Source organism: Pleurodeles waltl, chromosome 1_2 (genome assembly GCF_031143425.1).
Source record: "Pleurodeles waltl isolate 20211129_DDA chromosome 1_2, aPleWal1.hap1.20221129, whole genome shotgun sequence".
In the NCBI taxonomy this organism is placed as follows: Eukaryota; Metazoa; Chordata; class Amphibia; order Caudata; family Salamandridae; genus Pleurodeles; species Pleurodeles waltl.
Window position 1 is genome coordinate 1,272,265,742 of NC_090437.1, and position 20,452 is coordinate 1,272,286,193.

At 42.0% G+C, this 20,452-nt stretch overlaps 1 protein-coding gene across 2 annotated transcripts in view; it reads right to left on the reverse strand.

Annotated features, from left to right (window-relative positions):
* Window positions 1-1,547: 1,547 nt before the first annotated feature.
* The window catches only part of SMOX (spermine oxidase), a 130,617-nt gene continuing 111,712 nt past the window's right edge, over window positions 1,548-20,452 (reverse strand). For both annotated transcript variants that reach the window (XM_069204718.1, XM_069204710.1), the window contains exons 6-7: window positions 11,649-11,809; window positions 1,548-2,009 (exon numbers count right to left, since the gene is read on the reverse strand). In XM_069204718.1, coding sequence (XP_069060819.1) covers window positions 1,863-2,009; window positions 11,649-11,809 — 308 coding nt within the window. In that variant the 3' untranslated portion in view covers window positions 1,548-1,862. The remainder of the gene's footprint in view (window positions 2,010-11,648; window positions 11,810-20,452) is intronic.

A 20,452-nucleotide genomic window follows, 5' to 3' on the forward strand; every position in this document is an offset into this window, starting at 1 on the left:
GATGTTTTAGTGTGCAATATCTTGTACCAAATGTAAATCCACTGGTGATCAGAAAGAGGATAGAGTTCACAGAGGTCATATTCTGCTGGAGGTTCACTGAATCTCAATAACGTGATAGAGGTGTCGAAAATTTGTAGACCTTCAATGGGAGACCCTTCTTCGAACACAATTCCCAGCCCTCAGATAAATGCCCTCATGTGAACTGCATGATGATGCCTCAGGAGGAGACTGGCTGGGAAGCACAGGCTAGGGAGGACACTGGTGACAGATTACACAGGTTTCTTCCTGAAGCAATCCAGGACAGCGATAAGGAAACAGCAGGTTTATCTCAAGGTAATTATCTCAGCGGGTCATCTAGTTCAGGCCTAATCTCGATGGATGCAGGACTGTTACTGTGGACAAGATCTGCACCTGCTGTTCCATCCAACCATGAGTATGTACAGAGTCCATGAAAGGTGGCACCACAGAGGAACTATCCTATTAGGAACATTCTGCTCTGATAAGCAGAACCAATTTTCACAGAGTCCAGCAAATTCAAAACATGGTTTGAGTAGATAATGGTTAATACAAGCCTGATCATATTGACTGCAGAGGAACACTTCACCACCTCCTCTTTCCATGTACTCTCCAATTCATCTGCAAGCTCTTCTTCGCTCTCAAACTAGATGGACCTACCATGCTGGACAAGAGAGATGGAATCCTCACCACTGGTGGATAGTCAGTCTCAAAGTCTTTCAGACACAGGATTTGGATAGGAAGAGCAAAACGCGATACTTCACCAAATCATTTTGTTCCTTAGTGATTTTGGTTGTAATGGTCCATTGAAGAACTACTGAGTCTGCAGCAGGAGGACACTTTATAGTGAAGGAGTCATCTGAATAAAGCAGATCGCAAACCGCTGCGGACTATCAACATTTGCCACATGTAGTCAGACCACCATGAGAGAGGTACGTGTTCCATCCAGCCTGCTGTGGCGGCTCTCTCCAGCATGTTTTCTAAATCTAGTTTTATCAGAGTTGCTTACTGCTATGCTGGTAGTTGCATCCCTGGTGTCAACAGAACAACAAAAACTTGAACATTGCTAGTTTTATCCCACAGCCTGACTCCCACAGAATATCAGTGTCATACTGTAAAATTATTTTCTTTTCCAGATATGAGATGACCACAATGATTTCTGAGCTACGTCTTCTCAAGCACAGCCAGCAAACTTGACAAGAGAGTACACGAGCCACAGTTTTAATATTTTCAGACTGGGCCCAACAAGTCACATGAGTGCAGGTAAATTCAACTGACATGTTTTGATCTGGTAAAAACATGCCAATGAGATTTTGTAAAATGTTTCTAACGAGGTCATGGGGTCAGTGAGTCTTAAAGCTTGGAGGAGGTTGTATTAAGTTCAGATGGAAATGTTACTTACATCAGTCTGTGTTCACCGCCTTCTAAAGTTGGGTACATCTGCAGTAACAAACGTACACATGACCTACCTGGCCCACCACTTGGGTGGGCCTCGCCAAAAACATGCTGATTTGTAAAGAAAACAACATTGCAACTTGCAATTATTTTATTATTACAACTGTTTCATTTTTTAAGTGTTTATCATAGAAGGCACTTACAGAACAGAAACCAAAGAGGCAGCAAAGTGCACTCATATTGACACAAACAAGTACAAGACAAGAAGAGCACCCTTTTCTGTTAACAGTACATTATTTGAAAAACTACAGCTGACTTTTTTTTTTTTTTTAAACAGTTGGGAATTTTCCCCCATAAAAGATAAAAAAAAGTGCTCTACCTTTGAATTTAAAAAAGAAAGAAAACACACACATTAGTAAAAGGAATCACGAGTTAGTGGTTCTTTATCGACATTACGCCTTGCAATTACTGTATTGTAATAGGTCTTGGTACATTTCAGTGAGGTGAGCAGCCTCCCGCTGTCCCGAAAGCAAAGCACCATGGGTAGTCGAATAGTACTTCCTGTGAGTGGCCTCACCAGAAAACATCACCTGTAAAGGCTGTGTGGAAGAGAAAACAAAAGTTGTTATGTATAAATCAAATAGCTCTTTTTAAACATTTCAATAGTACATATTTGAACATTAATTATATGCTAAAGTACACCCTATTGTATTTAACAGGGATGCTACAAGACACAAAGTAGTGATGTGATAAAATAGAGGAACAGGGCCTAAGGCAGAGCTCCTTTGTAAGGTCAAAGAACTCCCAAGTGACTTGTAATATACTTTTTAAGTCGAGCGTAGCAGCGCACAAGCGCTTTTTCGACGTGTTGGTATGTATCTGGGCTTTTAATCACGCCCACCGCACGTGCCTCATCACTATCACTCGTTCGTGGGCTTGCCTTTCAAAAATCCTTTCTTTTCATTGGTAACTACTTTACGTTTGGTCCCTCCTTAGGCAGGTTTTGTTACCGCCGTGGGGACCAACCCTGTTACATGGATGATTGCACGTTTGCCGATAACTTTGACTGCGAGTTAACTTTTTCCTTTTGTGTGTCTCCTTCACGCTCACGGCGGTGCTTTGTATCTGTTTGCTTAGGTCAACTGTTTTACTTTTTATTTTCAGTTTGTGTGGCAAGAAAAGTCCAGTTAGTAATTTACAATGCTAATAGCTCTAACTTGAATAAACGGAGACCCATCGCATTTCAAATGCTTGTTAAGTATGGTACGGGTGTTAACTATTCGTATTAATGCATGGTCCCATCAGCCTTTCTTCCATTAAAACCTGGGTCGCTTGCACCTTCTAATCAAAGAGAGTGCAGTAATAATGTTCACCCTTTAGTATGAAAATAATAAACACATTCATAAGCAGCTTTGTGTCCTGTAAACACATACCCTTCAACAGTTTAACTTTGTCATTATCAAAGATAATTTTCTGCTTGTGAATGTGCGGATAACAAGAATTAGTTAACCTCAAACAATCACTTTGTGCACTCTATTTCCACTCTCAAACTGGAATGATGACATAGCCATGCTACCATTTTCCATCCCACACCCCCACTATGAAGAACATTTAATGCAGATATTATAGGAAAGCCACACTATTCCTTAATTTTTGTAGTGGGTGTAGCAATGCCCAAAAGGAAATAAGACACATGCGGGTTGATATTTTTTGTATGCAGCCATCACCAGCATCTGCTGGGACAGAACTTGTGTACTCAGTGGTTAACATTGTGACTGCGCCAATTTTGTGCTGAATCTCCGAGCGTAGCCTTCATCTGTTGATACCCAGCACCTCCCAAGCAAGATTGAAAATGTTCAGCCTCAAGTAAAATATATGGTGGTATGTTTTCTATGGTGCTCCCTTGTAGCCAGGGAAAGGGCTTTTATACATAGCTGAGTATTACAACTTTTGAAACTTAGCTATCGTTTTTCAGCAGAACAGAAATCTGTACAGGGAGCTATTTAACTGCTGTAGATACAGAATTCAGAACAGGATGTTTAAATTCTAATAAGTGCAAGAGCAATGAAAAATGGCTATCAATATCAACCGATTGGTGTTTTATAAAGCCCCGAATGTCATCTTGCAATAAATCGGAGCGCTGAAATACCTATAACCACAAAAAAATACATACTTTTAAAATAAGGGAAACTATGCAGCAGGTTTCGAGTGCTTGGGGAGGGGATATATTTGACTGCAGATCATTACATGGAGGCACTGCAATTTAAAAAAAAAAATGGATGTGCTTATATATAAATTTGTGCAATTTGTATTTTCTTTTTTCGTATTTTTGCTCTTTTGCGATGTAGGGATATAGCAACTATTAACATGAGCCGCTGCGGAGGCCAGGAATAGCATCTCATTACTTTTAATTTCCAGTATTTGGACCGTTGCTAAGCACAGCGACCCCGGCTCTCATTCACAGGTGGAAAGTGCTCAGTGAACTCAGTGTTTAAAGAAGGCTTCTGGCGAGGCACGCACAGAACACTTCATGTAATCCTAAAGGCTGGGCTGAGCCTCTTGAACCACACAATGCGAGGCGTTCACCAGACAGCCTGCTTCTCGAGAGAACTGCAAGAATACAGAGGATTTTGAAAGGAAAAGGTTGGTGTTGCTGAACCTGCACAGACAATGCAGCTTTGCATATCAAGTTACAAAAAAGGGTTTTTGCAAAACACTCTGTAGTTTTGAAACCTGAAAGCTCACAACTGTGATTGATGAACAACTTGCTTACCTTCAGTAACGCTTTATCTGGCTGAGACACAGTCTAGCGGCAGATTCCTTATCTTAGAATTCTCCCCCATGTGTCAAACTGGATGCGGAAATTTTTCCTGAGTAGTACCTCTGTGCATCGGTAGAGGGTGTTGTGCGACTCCGTAGCAATGTCGTCCCCAGATATGACATTGACTGAGTCCATATAATCCCTCCCCTGACATGCGGACATCAGTTTCTTCTGTGACTAGAACCCGCACAACAACACAGAACCACATACAAACTGGCAATGGAACAGTGCATACAGCATAAACGTGGATATAATTATGCTGTTATAACCACTAAACTAAAAAAAAAAAACAAAAAAAAAAATGCCCTGAAGCGAAACTGAAGCCAGATAACAGGTCGCAAAGCAGGGAGGATGGGTGGGTCGATAAGGAATCTGTGGCTACTCTGTGTCTCTACCAGATAAAGCATTCGCGGAGGTGATCTGATCGAGACAAGTAGACGCAGATTCTTTATCTTACAATTAGATACCACAGAAATGTCAAACCAGGAGGAGGGCTGCGAACACATTTCACCCAGTCTCACAACAAATGACCAGTCAACTAAGGAGTAGTAGACCGGCTATGAGAGAGACAAAAGGTGATCAGAAGTATGCAGCTTACTCACAAAGAGGCGATAACCCACATATCAGAAGAAGATATGAAAAGTCATGGATTTTTAAGAAACGTCCATGAAATGAAAATGGCGGTGGAGCAGTGACAGGTAAGGACATTAAGTGCTCCCAAGAAATAGCCAGATGAATAAGGAGCAACAGGGACTGAGAGAGATAGGAACGTAACACCTATCAAGGGAAGATCCCAAGAGTAATTAAGACGGGAAGCTACACAACGCTGCTTGCACCAGAATGGTTATTGAAAATTTGCAAGAAGTAGGAGCATCATGTTGAAAGGGATATGAGCCTGACAGAGGCTTGTTTGTGTCCAGGAACACCAAAGAGAAACAAAGCATAGACAGAAACAAAAATGTAAGGCACTTAGAACCAGCCAACAGAACACCCAAAAGGTGTACCAAGAGCACATTACTAATGGGAAGAGTAGGAGAACCAGAAAAATAACATCTGGGGAACCCATACAGAAGGTCAGATCTGTAAGAACATGGACATGTCCAAGCAGAAAGTGTCTAAGGACCTGCACCGGATCAGGACAACACGGATGTCATAAACGAAAACAGAACACCATAGTAGGGATGTAATTTAAACCCTCGATGGTAAATAGCATGACATCAAAGGTTCAAAACCTGAATATTGAGCTGTGAGAAAAGAAACAACAGGGTTGTGGAGGAGCGACTACAGAGGAGGAAAATGAAGAGAGGAAAAAAAGAAAACACCCTTCAAGACATAAAAATCAACCAAAGATGAAAGCAAGGCCACTAAATCAAAGAGTACAGGGTGGAAGAACCACACGCTCAGATAAACCAACAGATAGTGTGCAGTACAGTAAGAATAGAAACACCATGTAGAGTGACACCCTTTGAGAAGAGTCTAATCACTAAAAGGACATAAGCAACAAATGGAAGAAATCCATTGAAGAACGGAAGCAAAAGCGCTAATTCCCAAGGAAGAACCAGCTAAGAAAATAGCGATCCAAGTTTAGATCAACACGGAATACTGCTAAAAGGAGCATATAAAGGTTGATTCCCAGAATGGAATCTAGATACGAGATCTTAGAAACCTGTAAGCTCATAAAGAACCAGTCATGAAAGAATAGGTGTCGACAACACCCAAAATAGCACACTATACACCTCCCTCATGAAGGAAGGGAGCTAACTGCAAGATTAGGAAGCATGTCCACGGAAGAGGTGATATATGCTGGAAATGAAAAAAAGGGTCTGAAATCAAAGATGAAGGAGGGAAATGTCTTAGACATACTCGGAAGAACCCCCTCACTACTCATCCGTGAGCCTGGCCATGATGCCACAGGGGGGCGCCCCACGCATTTCCCCGTGAGGGACTGTGACCATGACCACTACTTCACCGTAAGTTTTCATATACAAAAGGAAAATATGACAGTAAAGATATCTACATGCAGAAAAATAGAACCATGCAGGGATTAGCCTCACAACCACTCTAAAAAAGGCAGAAGGAAGGTGAAAGTAGGGGCCTCAAGGGGCAACAGCCAGTGTTCTCAATAGAGGAGAAAAGATAGCCAGAAAAGAAGATCTGGGATAAAAGTATAACTCAATGAAAATTCCAGCGAAATGGTCAGAGCAAACCTTGTCCACAATAAGATGGAAAAGAACACATGCAAAAGCAATCCAGAGGACATTAGGAAATAAACTGCTCCCATAGGAGTACCAAGGATGTTCCCAATAGGGAACAAGAAGCAGGAAAGAGTACCTAAAAGCTTACACCAATTCCTCAGAAGAGCTGTAGCTGAACACAAATCTCCATAGAAATCATAGGAGATTCGAGGCGACGCCTCCCCTAAGTAGAATACTACAGAGAACACACCATAGGTGGAATGAGACTCAGACCTGGTCTGAAATAACAAAAAAAGAACCACCACATGAGGAACAACAGCAAAAAATGAACAATAATGTTATTAAAGGTATTGCAACCGCTGAACAGAAGTGGTCTGCACCACCAGAGCCAAATAATAGTGCCACTAAGCAAAATGTCCATGATGGAGGAGAACATGGTAATAACAAATGAACCTGCAAGGAGCAGGAAGTTCACATTAGATAGTAACTGACCAGAAAAACACACTATAGAATGATAGCACAACTGCTAAAAGTGGTGAACATTTACAGACACCTGGAAGAGGACCCTCATATCTCAGTGGGAGGGTGTGAGACCGGGAGCACTATGTCACAGTAAGTGCTCCTTAAAGAAGCTCCAGAAGAGGAAGAGGACCCGACTTTAGGTCCCACCGTTAGTATCCCTGAAGCGGTGTAAAGCCAAATCGCCATGCGCACTATAAAAGACTTGCCATCAAAGGGCGTATCAAGCAACAAATCTTGTACGGGTTCTGAGAAATTAGAAGAAAGTAACCAAGCCCTACGCCGTAGCACTACCAAAGAATCCATAGTCTGCCCAACAGAATTGTGGTATCAATACCACAGCGAACACCAAGTTTGGCAGCCTACAGACCATCCGTATCAAGGGCATGAGAGCAGTACTAGGCTCATCAGAGAGAGAAGGCAAAATATGCTCCACTGAGTCCCACAGAATGTGGGAGAAGCAAGCAAGTACACAATAAGAATTAGTGGAACACAAGGCCGAACTACAGGAGGTGAAAATCCTCCTACCAGAAGTGTCCAGCTGCCTGCCTGGCTTCTCGCTCTGGTGGTACAGGAGGAATCTGCGTAAGAATGTGTGCAGCCAAAGCAGTTTGCACCACAAACCTTTGAGCGATTGGGTGCCAGCAAAGGCATGACAGATCCTCTGGGGCTGTCCTGTGTCTGTGGGAGATAAAACGCTCTATAAGGGGACCAGAAACTGTCTGGGTCCAAACTCCCAAGAGGATATCATAAAGAGCCTCACAATAAGGAAGGACCAGCTCCACAGAAGACTAGTCAGGATTAAATATGCCAAGTAATGGATTCATGGACAATTGCACTGTAGGAAGCTGTAAGTGGGCACCTCCGAAACCAGTTTCAACACATCTGCAAAAGCAGAACTAGCCTCAGTAGCCAAGACCACTCGCATTGGCTAAATCAAGCAACCAATCTGAGTGTGAAAGCGGAATGGTGCACAAATGAAGATGGTTGGGAATGTCCAGGCCCCGTTAATGGAGGAACAAGAGGTGGCGTCCCAGTCAATGAAGGAACATTTGACTCCAAAGGCGCCCCTCCCGGCGTCTGTGTCAGCATCGAGAGGGAGAAACCTCGACTTCAGAAATGGTGTCGTCCGACTCCAAAGAAACAACAAAAGAGGCGTTAAGTGAAGTCGTATGCGAAGTTTTGGCATTTTGCGTTTGCTTGTTGCGAAAAGGTCTATGCCTGGTGTTCCCCACATTTGAAAGTACTGTTGAAGTACCTGAGAATGAATTTCTCATTCGTGTATTTGTTGCTGCGTCCTGCTTAATAGGTCTGCTAGCTGGTTGTGTATCCCTGGGATGCATTCCGCTAGCAAGTAAATCTGATTGCCCATTTCCATATTGTTTGGGCTAGAAGGGACAGTTGAGATGAATGTGTTCCTCCTTGTTTCTTCAGATAATACATTGTTGTCATATTGTCTGTTTTTATTAAGACTGTTTTGTGCTTGAGTAAAGGTTGAGAGGCTATTAGGGCGAGAAAAAACAGCTAACAATTCTAAACGGTTTATGTGAAAAATTAACTGCGTTGAATTCCATTCCCCTTGTATGGTTAGGTTGTTGAGGTGAGCTCCCCAATATGTCATTGACGCATCTGTTATTATGGTCTGAGGTGTTTTCCTGCTATTACAAACCTTAGGAATTTGCAATGAGCTGGATGTATGGGAATATGAAAGTAAGCATCTTTGAGATCTAAGGCAGTCATGTAATCTTGTTTTTGTAGTAGGCGAATTACGTCCTGCAATTACCATGTGAAAATGTTCTGACAGGATATATAGATTTAGAGGTCTGAGATCCTGAATGGGTCTGAGAGTACCATCCTTTTTTGGTATGAGGAAATATAGTGAATATACTTCTGTTCCCTGTTGTGATTTTGGGACTGTTTCTGTTGCTTCTTTTAGTAATAGATTGCACTTCTTGCTATAACAGAACGTTGTGTTCTGGGGGACAGTGTGAGAGCAGGGGGGAATGTTTGGAGGAGTAGAAATGAGTTCTAGGCAGTAACCATTGCAGATAATTGAAAGCACCCACTGATCTGTGTGATGTTTTGCCATTGAGAGTGTAATTGTTGCAGTCTGCCTCCCACAGGAGATGTGTGGGATTGTGGAATGTTGAGGAAGTCATTGCTTTGGGGGAGGGGTGACACTCTGAGGTTTGAAATTTGCCTCTGGCTCTAAAGTGTTGACCTCTGTGATCAAAATGATCCTCTTTGATGGTACTGCTGGGTTTGTTTTGACTGAGGTGGAAGCCTCGGTTTGGAGTTTGAAACCTCCCCTGAACTGCAGTTTACGAAAGGAACCCCGGCAAGGTGTGGTATATAAGGCTCCCGTGGCTTTTGCAGTGTGAGAGTCTTTCCCAAGTTTCTCAATAGTTGTGTCAACCTCAGGTCCAACTAGATGCTCCCTATCAAAGGGAATGTTAAGCACTGACTGCTGTATTTCTGGTTTAAACCCTGAAGATCTTAACCATGCATGCCTATGAATTGTTATGCTAGTGTTTATACTTCTAGCTGCAGTATCGGCTGCATCAAGAGCAGATCTGATTTGGTTATTGGAGATTGCTTGTCCCTCCTCAACAATTAGTTGTGCTCTCTTTTGATGCTCTTTTGGTAAATATTGCAAGAATTCTTGCATTTCGTCCCAGTGTGCCCTGTCATACCTTGCTGGCAAGGCTTGTGAATTGGCAATACGCCATCGGTTAGCTGCTTGTGTAGCTACCCATTTACCAGCTGCATCAAACTTTCTGCTTTCCTTGTCAGGGGGAGGGGTATCCCCTGAAGACTGGCTATTAGCTCGGAGCGAGAGGAAACACGTCCGAACCTGACAGCAGAAAGAAAACAATCTAACAAAGGAGTCAATGCCCATGTGCACTATGACCGAGAGGAGGAGTCACTCGATCCCGTGACTCGAAAAAAGACTTCTTCAAAGAAAAACAACTTGTGACACTCCGGGTCCAACACTAGATGGTGGAATGGTATGCATAGCATGTGTATCTGCAGCTACACATGCCATCGAACATAAAGTTACTCTAGCCAATGCCATTCGACAGGACATGGTGCCTTCAAATATCCTGGAGGTAAGTGCAGTTCTGTATTATGAAAGTCATTTGGTGCACGGTTTCCAAATTACTAAAGTTTGTGGTGTAAGGTAAAAGCTGAGCGCACCCGACGTGGGTTGCAGATGTATGCTACAAGGTAGATTGTGGCTTAAAGCCAAAGCCAGTTTTAAAGAAATGCACTAGATCAAAGCTCAAGTTGGAAATTAATATCCTGTTAACCTTTATGTTTTTTCATATATAAATGTATATGTTAAATACAGATTGGTAGTTGCGACACTAACTAAAAGATGTTGGAGAGTACTCAACTAGTCAGGGTAGAAAGTCTACAGAAAGAACCCTTGTTCAAAGACTGGTGAGGTAAAAATGGAATTCACAAGAGATAAAAAGATTTTCAAGAGTACGATGGTGAAGTGAAACAGTTGCAGCTTCTTGTGGAGTCATGTGTTACTGTCAAAACATTTGGATATTTACTTCAGATGTAGAAAGTAATTGACAAGGACCAAATCTCAGACTGAGAATACTGCCACAGAAACATATCCTCATTTCAATAACATTTTCATTGTTTTTTTTCCCTTAACTCCAACAAAACGCAACTGAGTATTGTCAAACAGCATCTGGATGGAAGGGATTCTAAATAGCCAATCTTTCCAAAGGTTTACTAAGGCAGGCTTTTAAAAAATAAAAATAAAATAGATTTAATACTTTATTATCTATGCATCAGAGTGGTGTCAAAATATTAGTGCCTCATTCAGCTCTATTGAAACAAGCGGAAAACTGAATATACTCTTTGTTGGTGCTCATAAAACCCAACTCAGCAATGACTTTGCCCTCATCTGGATCATGGACCTGAAAGCATATAACCAAGGCGCGTTGATACCCAATCAGGGCTGCTGAAAGGTCACTCAATAGAAATATCTGAGAAGAAGGGATTAAGCCTATGCAGCGTGACTGAAAATCCCAGAGCTTTAATGCACCAGTAGGTACACTGTAAAGTCCATGCTCGTCTTATGGTGCTCTACTTATCGAACTCCAAGGTGTGACATTCCAACTGGCATTGCTTCAATCTCCAAAGATCAAAACAAGAAAATATTACTACTTATAAGAGTTAGTATTTTATGGGGCTTGATATGGCAAAAAGCATCGTTAAAGCGTTGGACAGAAATTATATTTTTAGGCAATCTATTAAGTACTACATATTTAAAGAAGTTCTGCTTTGAGAGATAAATACTACTTGGGCCTCTAATATGAATCCTGCAGTATTTGCAGGGTGGTAATTCAGGCTGGTATGATCAGAGGATAACTAGTGATCTCTCCAAGTCTCAGTGGAATAGAATCTGCAGAAATCTGTGCTACTGGATCAATTTCCGTACGTAAATCAGTATTTCTAAGCCTTTCTCTTGGGACAGATTATTCCATCTTTGACCTGGATGATCTGTCTTCAGAAATCAATCTAGTATTTTCACGTGCATTAATACCACAAGAATCGTAATACTGATTTGGGTGGAAACTTTCATCCACCCCAAGGCAGTATTAAGAGCTCATGCGTAATGAGGGCCTTAGTGGACTTACAGGCCCTAGCAGCACCAGAAAACTGAACCAGGAAGTACTTACAGCGGTTTTGGAGCTTTCGGTATAAGGCAGTGGCTTCATGAGCGTCTCCACATCCACCCCGCTTGACCCAACTTGAGTATATGAATAGGACCCACGAAAATAGGGGTTACTGCCCCATGAAGACCGCAGGATCCTTCGCGGCTTTGGAATGTTTGGATTTCCTGTTAGAAAAAAAAATAGATAATTGAGTTAAGTCTATTGGAGCTAAACAAATGATTTACAATCTAGAACAAACTTTCCAAAAGCTACTAGACACGGCACAGACCTAGCGCCAGGAAGCTGCAGAGTGCTTGCAAAAAACATTTTAATTATGGCAGAAGCAACTCAAACACAAGGTGTTATTAGAACACTATGGGCCTGATTCTAACTTTGGAGGACGGTGTTAAACCGTCCCAAAAGTGGCGGATATACCACCGACCGTATTACGAGTCCATTATATCCTATGGAACTCGTAATACGGTAGGTGGTATATCCGCCACTTTTGGGACGGTTTAACACCGTCCTCCAAAGTTAGAATCAGGCCCTATATGTTATGCTGAATCCAGTTGAAACATACAAACCTGGTACATTACCACACCACACTGTACATATTTACATTATTCATGCAGCATTTGAGACCTAGCGAATAAAGGTGAACAACACAGGATTATCTTTACATTGGAGAGAATCGTAAAATATAGCGAATATGATATTCAATCATGGCTATAAAACATATGAATTTGGAAGAGCTCAAATACAAGCCCTACATAAATGTTTGATATTTGGAATTTTCTTAGTACGCATTTGCCTGTATTGTAACATCGTAGTGCTTTCTGTACGAGTAAGGACTGCATTTGTAAAGCTTAGCGGGAGATGGAGGTTGCTCTGAAATTGGAAAATAATTGTACAAATGGAAGTATTGGTCGTTATGGAAATTAGAGGACCTGAAAGTCTAGAAATACGATGGAGGGTCAGAAACTGAGGCCTGGCCTGAGAAAGTGTGGGATTTTAGTACAGCAAGAGAATCCCTATAGTGATTCATTCATTTATGGAAATGTTGGGAGTTCCACTGAAGACAATGGAGTGGACCAGGGCCATTATTGGCTGGTACAAGACTTCTGCTCCAATCTTTGGATTTCTGTTTCGAAGTTTTACATTTAGAACAATCTATTAGCAACACAAGCTAGACAAGTTGTTAATGCCCTCCCCCTTGTTAAAGGCCATAGTTTGTGGCTGGAAACTAACTCTGTTCTGCAGGCTTGAAAAATCATTATAGGCCACAGAAGCAGGCTATAGTGATTAAATGACAGCCATCTGCATAGGTGGAGACAACATATAAACTCTTTACCTAATAAATATTCACTAGGCACGTCAGCAGTATGTGCCTCCCGGACTTCGACCACAAGGCTAACATCTCTGCCCCAAACACATTACGTGAAAAGCCACCTCCATGCTGAAGCTTTAATCTATCAAAAGGATTAATGCAATGTAGGTACTGAAAGAGGGATTAGGGACTTTGAGTTTCTGGACTAGAAAAAAGTGTGCTGTGTTAATGTCCACTACAACATCGACGGTCACCCGAAAGGAGGGTAGAGGGATAAAACCGACAGCTATCGATTTAAATGTGTCTATTACTCAGGCAGGCTCAAGAAATCCTAAAATACCTTAAAATAAGATGCCTGTGCAAGAACAACCGGACATTACTCTATATATAGTATCTACAATGGTGTCATTCTGCCGAACAGCCATCCTGCATATTAAATGCTTTGCCTAAAGTTAGTTGGAATCGAATATTTCCAAAACGTCATCATTTATAATATGGTTATAATGACTGTTGTTAATGATTGCCTATCCCTTCTGGATAACAGCAAAGCGAATGCTCACTGCTGCCTAGAGGATTTATATGGAAAGAGAAGTAGGAGAACTACAAATCCCACCTCCAATAAAGCAGGGTTAGTCTGCAAGAAATTTGAATGAAGATGATGCAACCTGGATGGTAGTCGTCCATTGGATATCCAGCTGGGCTTACTTTCAGGAGCTTGGCATCTAGCAAGGCACAAGATTTGATGCAAGTAGGCTCTGAAGCCGAGTGGTATCTCAAGGACGTTTTGGTACTCCCACACCTCCAAAACTAAATTCAGGTGGTGACATGGGATTTACCCATCTTGGCCCACGTGGAGCCTTTTCATAAAAATAATAATGATTGTCTTCTTGGTTTTAAATTCATCACCGCTTTGATCTTGATGTGTTTTGTCTAAGACTGAGAATTCCTGGTCTTAAACACTTCAACAAGCATTCTTAAAACCTACTTTGTAAGTTGCCATTGGAGTTAACAGCATTGCCAATCTTTGCAGAAGATTTGATTAAACCACTTGAAGAACTTAGTTCACAAGAGACTCCTCTGGGTATCCTGAGGGACACGGAACAAGCCATAGTCTAGGAGAAAGCTAAAAAGGCCCCAGGACCAGATTGTGTGTCCTCCAACTTCTACTTCACTGAATGTAGACTACGCGCAAGAGTTGCGAACTGCATTTTTCAATTCTATTTTGTCCAGTGGGAAGAATGTTGAGGTTTGGTACTAGCAGTAGCAGCATAATCTTCGAGGGATGATGTGCTCTTGCTACAGTGCAGAAATGAGTTGTACAAAAAAAAGAGTTGAATCCATTTTTGTTTTGTTCGTTCTACCATCTACGGAGAGGATAACTGGTACCACCTTTAATGAGTAAAGCACCAGTCCCACTAGTGGAGTTTGCTTTTTTGTACACCGTACTGTTGAGGCTCTTCGGTATGCCAATGGAGATTTTTATGCAAAGCCAGAAGAGGTAATTTTTTTTTTTAGCAAACCTTGTTGTTAGTCACTGAGAAAGGATTCGAAACACAACTTATGTTCTTCTCTTATGCGTATGAGATTTAGATTCTTTTTATTTCCCTTTTTGTAAATGTCAGGAAATTACATTGCTTTCCAATGTTCCCAATCAGCAATTTAACTTCTGTCTTATCCTGGTATTTGATGATTCTGTAAGTGTGCTGTTTTTTTAATGTGCATACTAACAATAAAAGTTGATGAATAATAAAAACCAAGGAAACACTGGTGGGGCAGTCTTACTGTACTACAAGTTAACAGATTATCACCAAATTCGGAAACCTAGAGCACCAAAAGGGAGATAGCGATGGGAAGAACACCTCCACACCCATCACTGTCCCTGTGAGAGGTGATGTACTCCTGCAGCGGAGGTCAGAGCAGCCTTCTCACTGAGGCCCTTTACAGTGAGCATAGAGGCAGGTGGGACATCTTCCATCCACAAGACCATCACACTGGTACCCAGAACTGTGCCATTTACTTCATCAAGCCATATTCTTTCATGGAGACACAGCATTTACTAATTAATCGTCTTCCTCAACAAGGAACAGTTTCACACGTATATGAATTTTATTTAATACCCTAAAAGGGAATCACTAACCGGCTATAAGTACAGGACAGCAGATAAAAACCAAAGAAAAAAAACAGACAATTATTAATGCAGGCATTCAAAACCTAAGAGGCAGGCAATACTTACACAGAACACCAAACAGAAACTACTAAACAATGGAAGAGACATCACAGTTCTTACGGACTACATAACCTGTTTGCTACCCTGCCACATTATATGTGATGCATGCAGTGCACATTAAACAAATCACAGAGAACAGGAAACATAGGAGGATAAAAATATCAATAAAAATTATAACAAATATTGGGTACCCATGTCCCTTCCTCGTCACTGGACAGAGCAATCGCCCAATAGCGCACTAGTCCATAAATACTGTACGTTTTTAATATTAGTGTCTAAACGATTTTTTCTTTTTTTTTTTTAAACACCAGTTCACCACTTCCACAAAGGTAAAAAGAATTATAATAATTGTGACCTACACCAGCAGTCACCACTCACATCTTCTGTGAAACACCTGAATTTTAATGAAGTGACTGGTGAATGAAAGGTCCCGAAAGCTCAAGAATAAGCAGCTGTCCTGGGCACACTGCCAGGCAGCCAAAGATCCGAACTGGAAACTGGCCAGAAAACAAAATATTAACTTTAAGCTCAGTTTCCGCGAACAGTAAGATAAAGCATCAAGCAGAAAAGCTGCAGGTTTAAAATGACCTGGTACATGGTGTGTTCAGCACAAATTGATAAGCACGTGGAACGCCCAGTTGTAAAGCTGCTACCTGCCCCACTAATCAATCCCTTGTCCAATCAGGCTTCAGTGACACAGTGTACAGCGTCTGGCCGACCTGGTAACGTCATGGCCTAAAAGCGTGACGCAAAGGGGCGACGTCTGCACTGGCCGGATCCATGATGAACTCTCTAAAATACATGGATTCTGTATCCCCTGCGGCAGTCCCCAATTTCCTTTTTTCCAGTCAGCGGCGTGTGACGCACCCAGCCACTGATTATAAAGAAAATACTTCAGAACTCGACTATTATAAGTTATTACAGTCGAGTTCTGACCTCTCAATGCCTGCTGCCAGAGAGGCCAGGCGAGAGGCCGGTCAGGTCATGAAGCAGCTGTTTAAAGCAAATGGAAGTTGCTTTTTTTTTTTTTGATAGCTTACAATGACCGAGATAATATGTTTATTTTTGGCACTCCTTAAAGAAAAGCTAGACTCTTTCTGTATGTTTTACACATCCAGAGGTACTGCAGCTTTTATTTTTTTAAATTTCTGTATTTTTTTTTTTTAAAGAAAAAGAACTTGGATTGAAGTGTTTCTAATATGTTTGAAACAAAAATCTATCAAGATTTTGATGTTTAATTTTTTCACTAGAGGTTTTGTTTTTAATTCTTCATTTTTGCAAACATGCTCGCTCTTTCATATGAAAGTGCTACGCACCAAGGCTTTAAGTGGTTTGTGGGAAGGTGAGGGTGTGACCAAGTATTGCATAGGCTAAAGTATCCCCTGACGTCCATAAAGATACTTAAAGTCACATCAGAGTTCTATAACCTTAAAAAGGAATGTGCCCTTCGGCATAGTTCCTCTATATGGTTATGCAACTCCTCAATGACTTGAAATATCCCTATAATATATGGCAAGGGGTACCCCTTAGGTAATGGTTTCCGTGACGTCTCCCACAAAATGCCCAGCTAGATCCTCTTTAAGAAACTCAACTTGAGGATGCCATGTTTTTCTTTTTTAAACTATTTAGTATAAGATAAATACTTATAAAGAGCTGCAAGTAACTCCTACAAATTACTTCCTATCAAGTTAAGTGCAATATCTTCTCAGCCTACTACCTATGTTCCTCCATCATCTCTGGTGACCTCTGCTCAAGGTGACCAAGGTAAATATAATACCTATAAAATCAAGTTGGAACTCACAATTAAGTCCAATTACTTCCAAACCTGCAAGTCCCAGTAACCTCCAGTAAAGTAAGCACAGTGGCTACTGTCCCTGCTGTAGTAATGTGCGCTTTTTCTCTCTGAGTGCTTGCGTACCGAAGATTGTACGTCTGAACCACAACGTGGGCTACTCAGTCTCGTAATCACCAATGGTAAACAAAATGGATACAAACGGTTACCTGATGGTGCCAAGAGAAAATGAAAACATTCATGCATTGATGTGTTTGTTCCTAGCATTACCAGGCCAGGTCAGTATCACCTGCACCCCTTGGGCATCTGCTTCAACTAGCTAGGAGTTATCAGACACCAAAATGCTACTGAGATGACTCCTTGAAATCTAATCTCAAATCCGGTATCTTTGTGAAGGTGATTTATTGTAGGCCATGGATTCCACTGTACCTGTGACTTCTTATCTGATTTTATTTTCTAACATTTTCTTTGCCAATTTCCTCACAGGGTGGAGTGTCTGGAGAGTGGGCTCCGACCAGAAAACCTTGCAGGAGCCAACGGAGAAATGCCCTTCCTGGTAGTCAAGGCAGTAGTGCTTTGTGAACGTGTGCACAGAAACTCACATGGCAGTCTGGCAGATGTCGAAGACGGGCACTTCACATGCTTAGCAGTGTCGGTAGCATTAGACCTGGAGAACACTCGAAGTGCACTAGTGATACTGAGGGGGAACATGGAAAACTGAAAATGCTCCCGGTCTATTTTGAACCACAGTAACAGCTGAAGAACCGCAGGGCAGGTATACGAAAATATGCTTCCTGAAGGACCAAGACCACCATCCAGACCCCAAGGCCCTGGTAAGACAGAACCTGCCCAGTTTTATCATTCTGAGTTTGTTGTCCTTCCGTAGGAAGGCATTCAAAGGGTGAAGATATACGATACCCGATGGCCGCCATCCCTCTTCAACATGAGAACTGCTACGACAAGCTTCCAGATCCAGTCTGGCAGCAAGGGAATATTCCAAAGGTGAGGAATTTACAGCTGGAAATAGCCATCATAAAGCGGACTTCGGTATCCAGTCAGAAAATTGAAAGTGATTTCCCGGTAAAACAACGAGGAAAAATTCAAAGAACTGTTTTCCCAAATTAGGACGATTCAACATTTTGGTATGAGGGACAATCCTTCACAATTTTCTGTAAGGAAAAAAGTTTTGGTTTGTTTGGGTAAATAATTTTTTACGACAACAGATTTGGGTATCACATTAAATACCGAAGTGTGCCATTTGTTGTAGCTGTTGTTGTGGTTTGTATATGCACATTTGTATCATCATACCAGCGAAATGCAAACCATAAAGGCACCAACTCTCAGTTTGAAGTGCCTGCAAGAACTACATGTGAAATTCGTAAAATGGCTGAAAAGGAAAACGTCTACACCGATGCACGGTCTAGTTGCAAAATGGCCAAACATATTTCAAAATCTACCTGCTCTAAAGGAGGAAGAAGCGAGAAATGCTACAAATAGGCAATTGCTATGTCAACCCCTAAGGATGTTGCTATAGGTGAGTAGCTACCGAAACATTATATGGGTCATGTTCTAGGTTAGTTATAGTGTTGTGGGCAGTATCAGAAATCATTTTTATTCACATGATAAAAATGACAAAAATAGACATCTGACCAGATGGTAATAGCAGTGAACCGATAATAATGAAAAATGTATAGTAGGAAAACTTTGTTGTAAAACTTTGTTTCAATAATCGGGATAACACTGGAGATGATCACTTAAACAAGGTGATGGAGAGGAGGATAATAAGGCATAATTTCCAGAACTATTTCAGGGAAAACTATTGTGCCTAAAGAAATACATTCACAAATAAAACAGAAAATTAGATCTGTGCCAGTAGTAAGCAAGAGACCCAACATTCCAATTAATGTGGGAGAAGATGGAGGTAAAGAACAAGCAGGATTAAGGGGGAGAAGCCATATAATGGTTGACCCTAGTTATTGCTAAGACTCCAGGAGGCAGCATTTGATCATTTCTCCTACCTAATAATGGTGAAAAGGATTCTCTCCTTCACTGAATGGAAATATTCACAACCAATCATGTCAGAGCCCAGGGAGATTGGCCAGTGTAACCACTTTACTGAAGCATCCTGAGGTTCGCAACCCGATTAGATCCCCGCGTTCCATGTGGGTACTCTGCAGCACTGATGGGTATGCAAAGTGTGGCAGGGATCCTTTCACCTTGCCACTGGTGGATGTAACCACACAAATCGAGGGAACTTCATCGCTTGAGCCAATTTCAATCTTCAGGGATGCTGCAGAGCCCCCTGTTTACATCCTAATTCCATCTTATTAAATACACCGCCTCCAGCTGCAGACTCCCTTGCCTCCCTGTATAAACCCATTTCAAATACAGTCTGAGAGCAAACTGGCAAAATTTCACCATTCACAAAGACTAGTTTTTCCAGTAGATTTCTTCCAATAGTGAACACCACCAACAATAAAGCCAGTGGCTGCATGGGGTTGCTCCAATGCCACACCCTTCATGTGGGTGAACAGAGCCATTGCTGACAGGACAGGGGGGAGACTGACCCAAAGCCCCTCACCATGGATTTATTTCTTAGCTACAGACCGCTTTAATTCAATGAGTTTGATACTACAGATACAAAGCCACAGCAAAGTGTGGATGTTTATAGTATTGTAAAAAAAGAAAAAAAAGAAGAAGAAAAAAAAAAAAGAAGCCAAGACAGCTCCCTGGTTCACCGCAGAACTTCAGACCTCCAAACGAGAATGCCGGAAAACTGAGAGACCCTGGTGCCAGGAACCATCAGTGAGCAACTTCTCCGCCCTCAAATCAGCCATGTGCAAACACCACCAGCTCATCCGGACCACCAAATGATCCTTCTACAAAGAACGCATAGACAACAACGCACACAACAGCAAGGAACTTATTACCATCATCAAATAACTCACCAAACCCAAATCCTGCGCCATCGACCCTCCGCACTCGCAAGACCTCTGCAACTCCCTCTCCAGCTTCTTCCACCACAAGATCACAGACATACACGAAAGCTTCATATCGTCGCCACCCACCATCACCACCACTGACGCAGCCAACCCCACAGCACCCTGCCGCACCAACGTACTGAGCACCTGGACCCCCACCAACGATGAAGAAACCAGAAAAACCATGAGCTCCATCCACTCAGGCTCCCCGACAGAACCCTGCCCCCCCTCACCCCCAATCTTCAACAAGGCTAGTCAAATCATCGCTCCCCAACTCCAGGCCGTCATCAACACCTCCTTCGAGACCGCAACCTTCCCAGATATTTGGAAACAAGCCGAAGTCAACGCCCTGCTCAAAAAAGCCAAAGCAGACATCGAAGACCTCACAAACTTCTGACCTATCTCTCTACTCCCCTTCCCCGCGAAGGTCAGAGAAGATAGTCAACAAACAACTATCCCGCTTCCTGGAGGACAACAACATACTCAACTACCCCAGTCTGG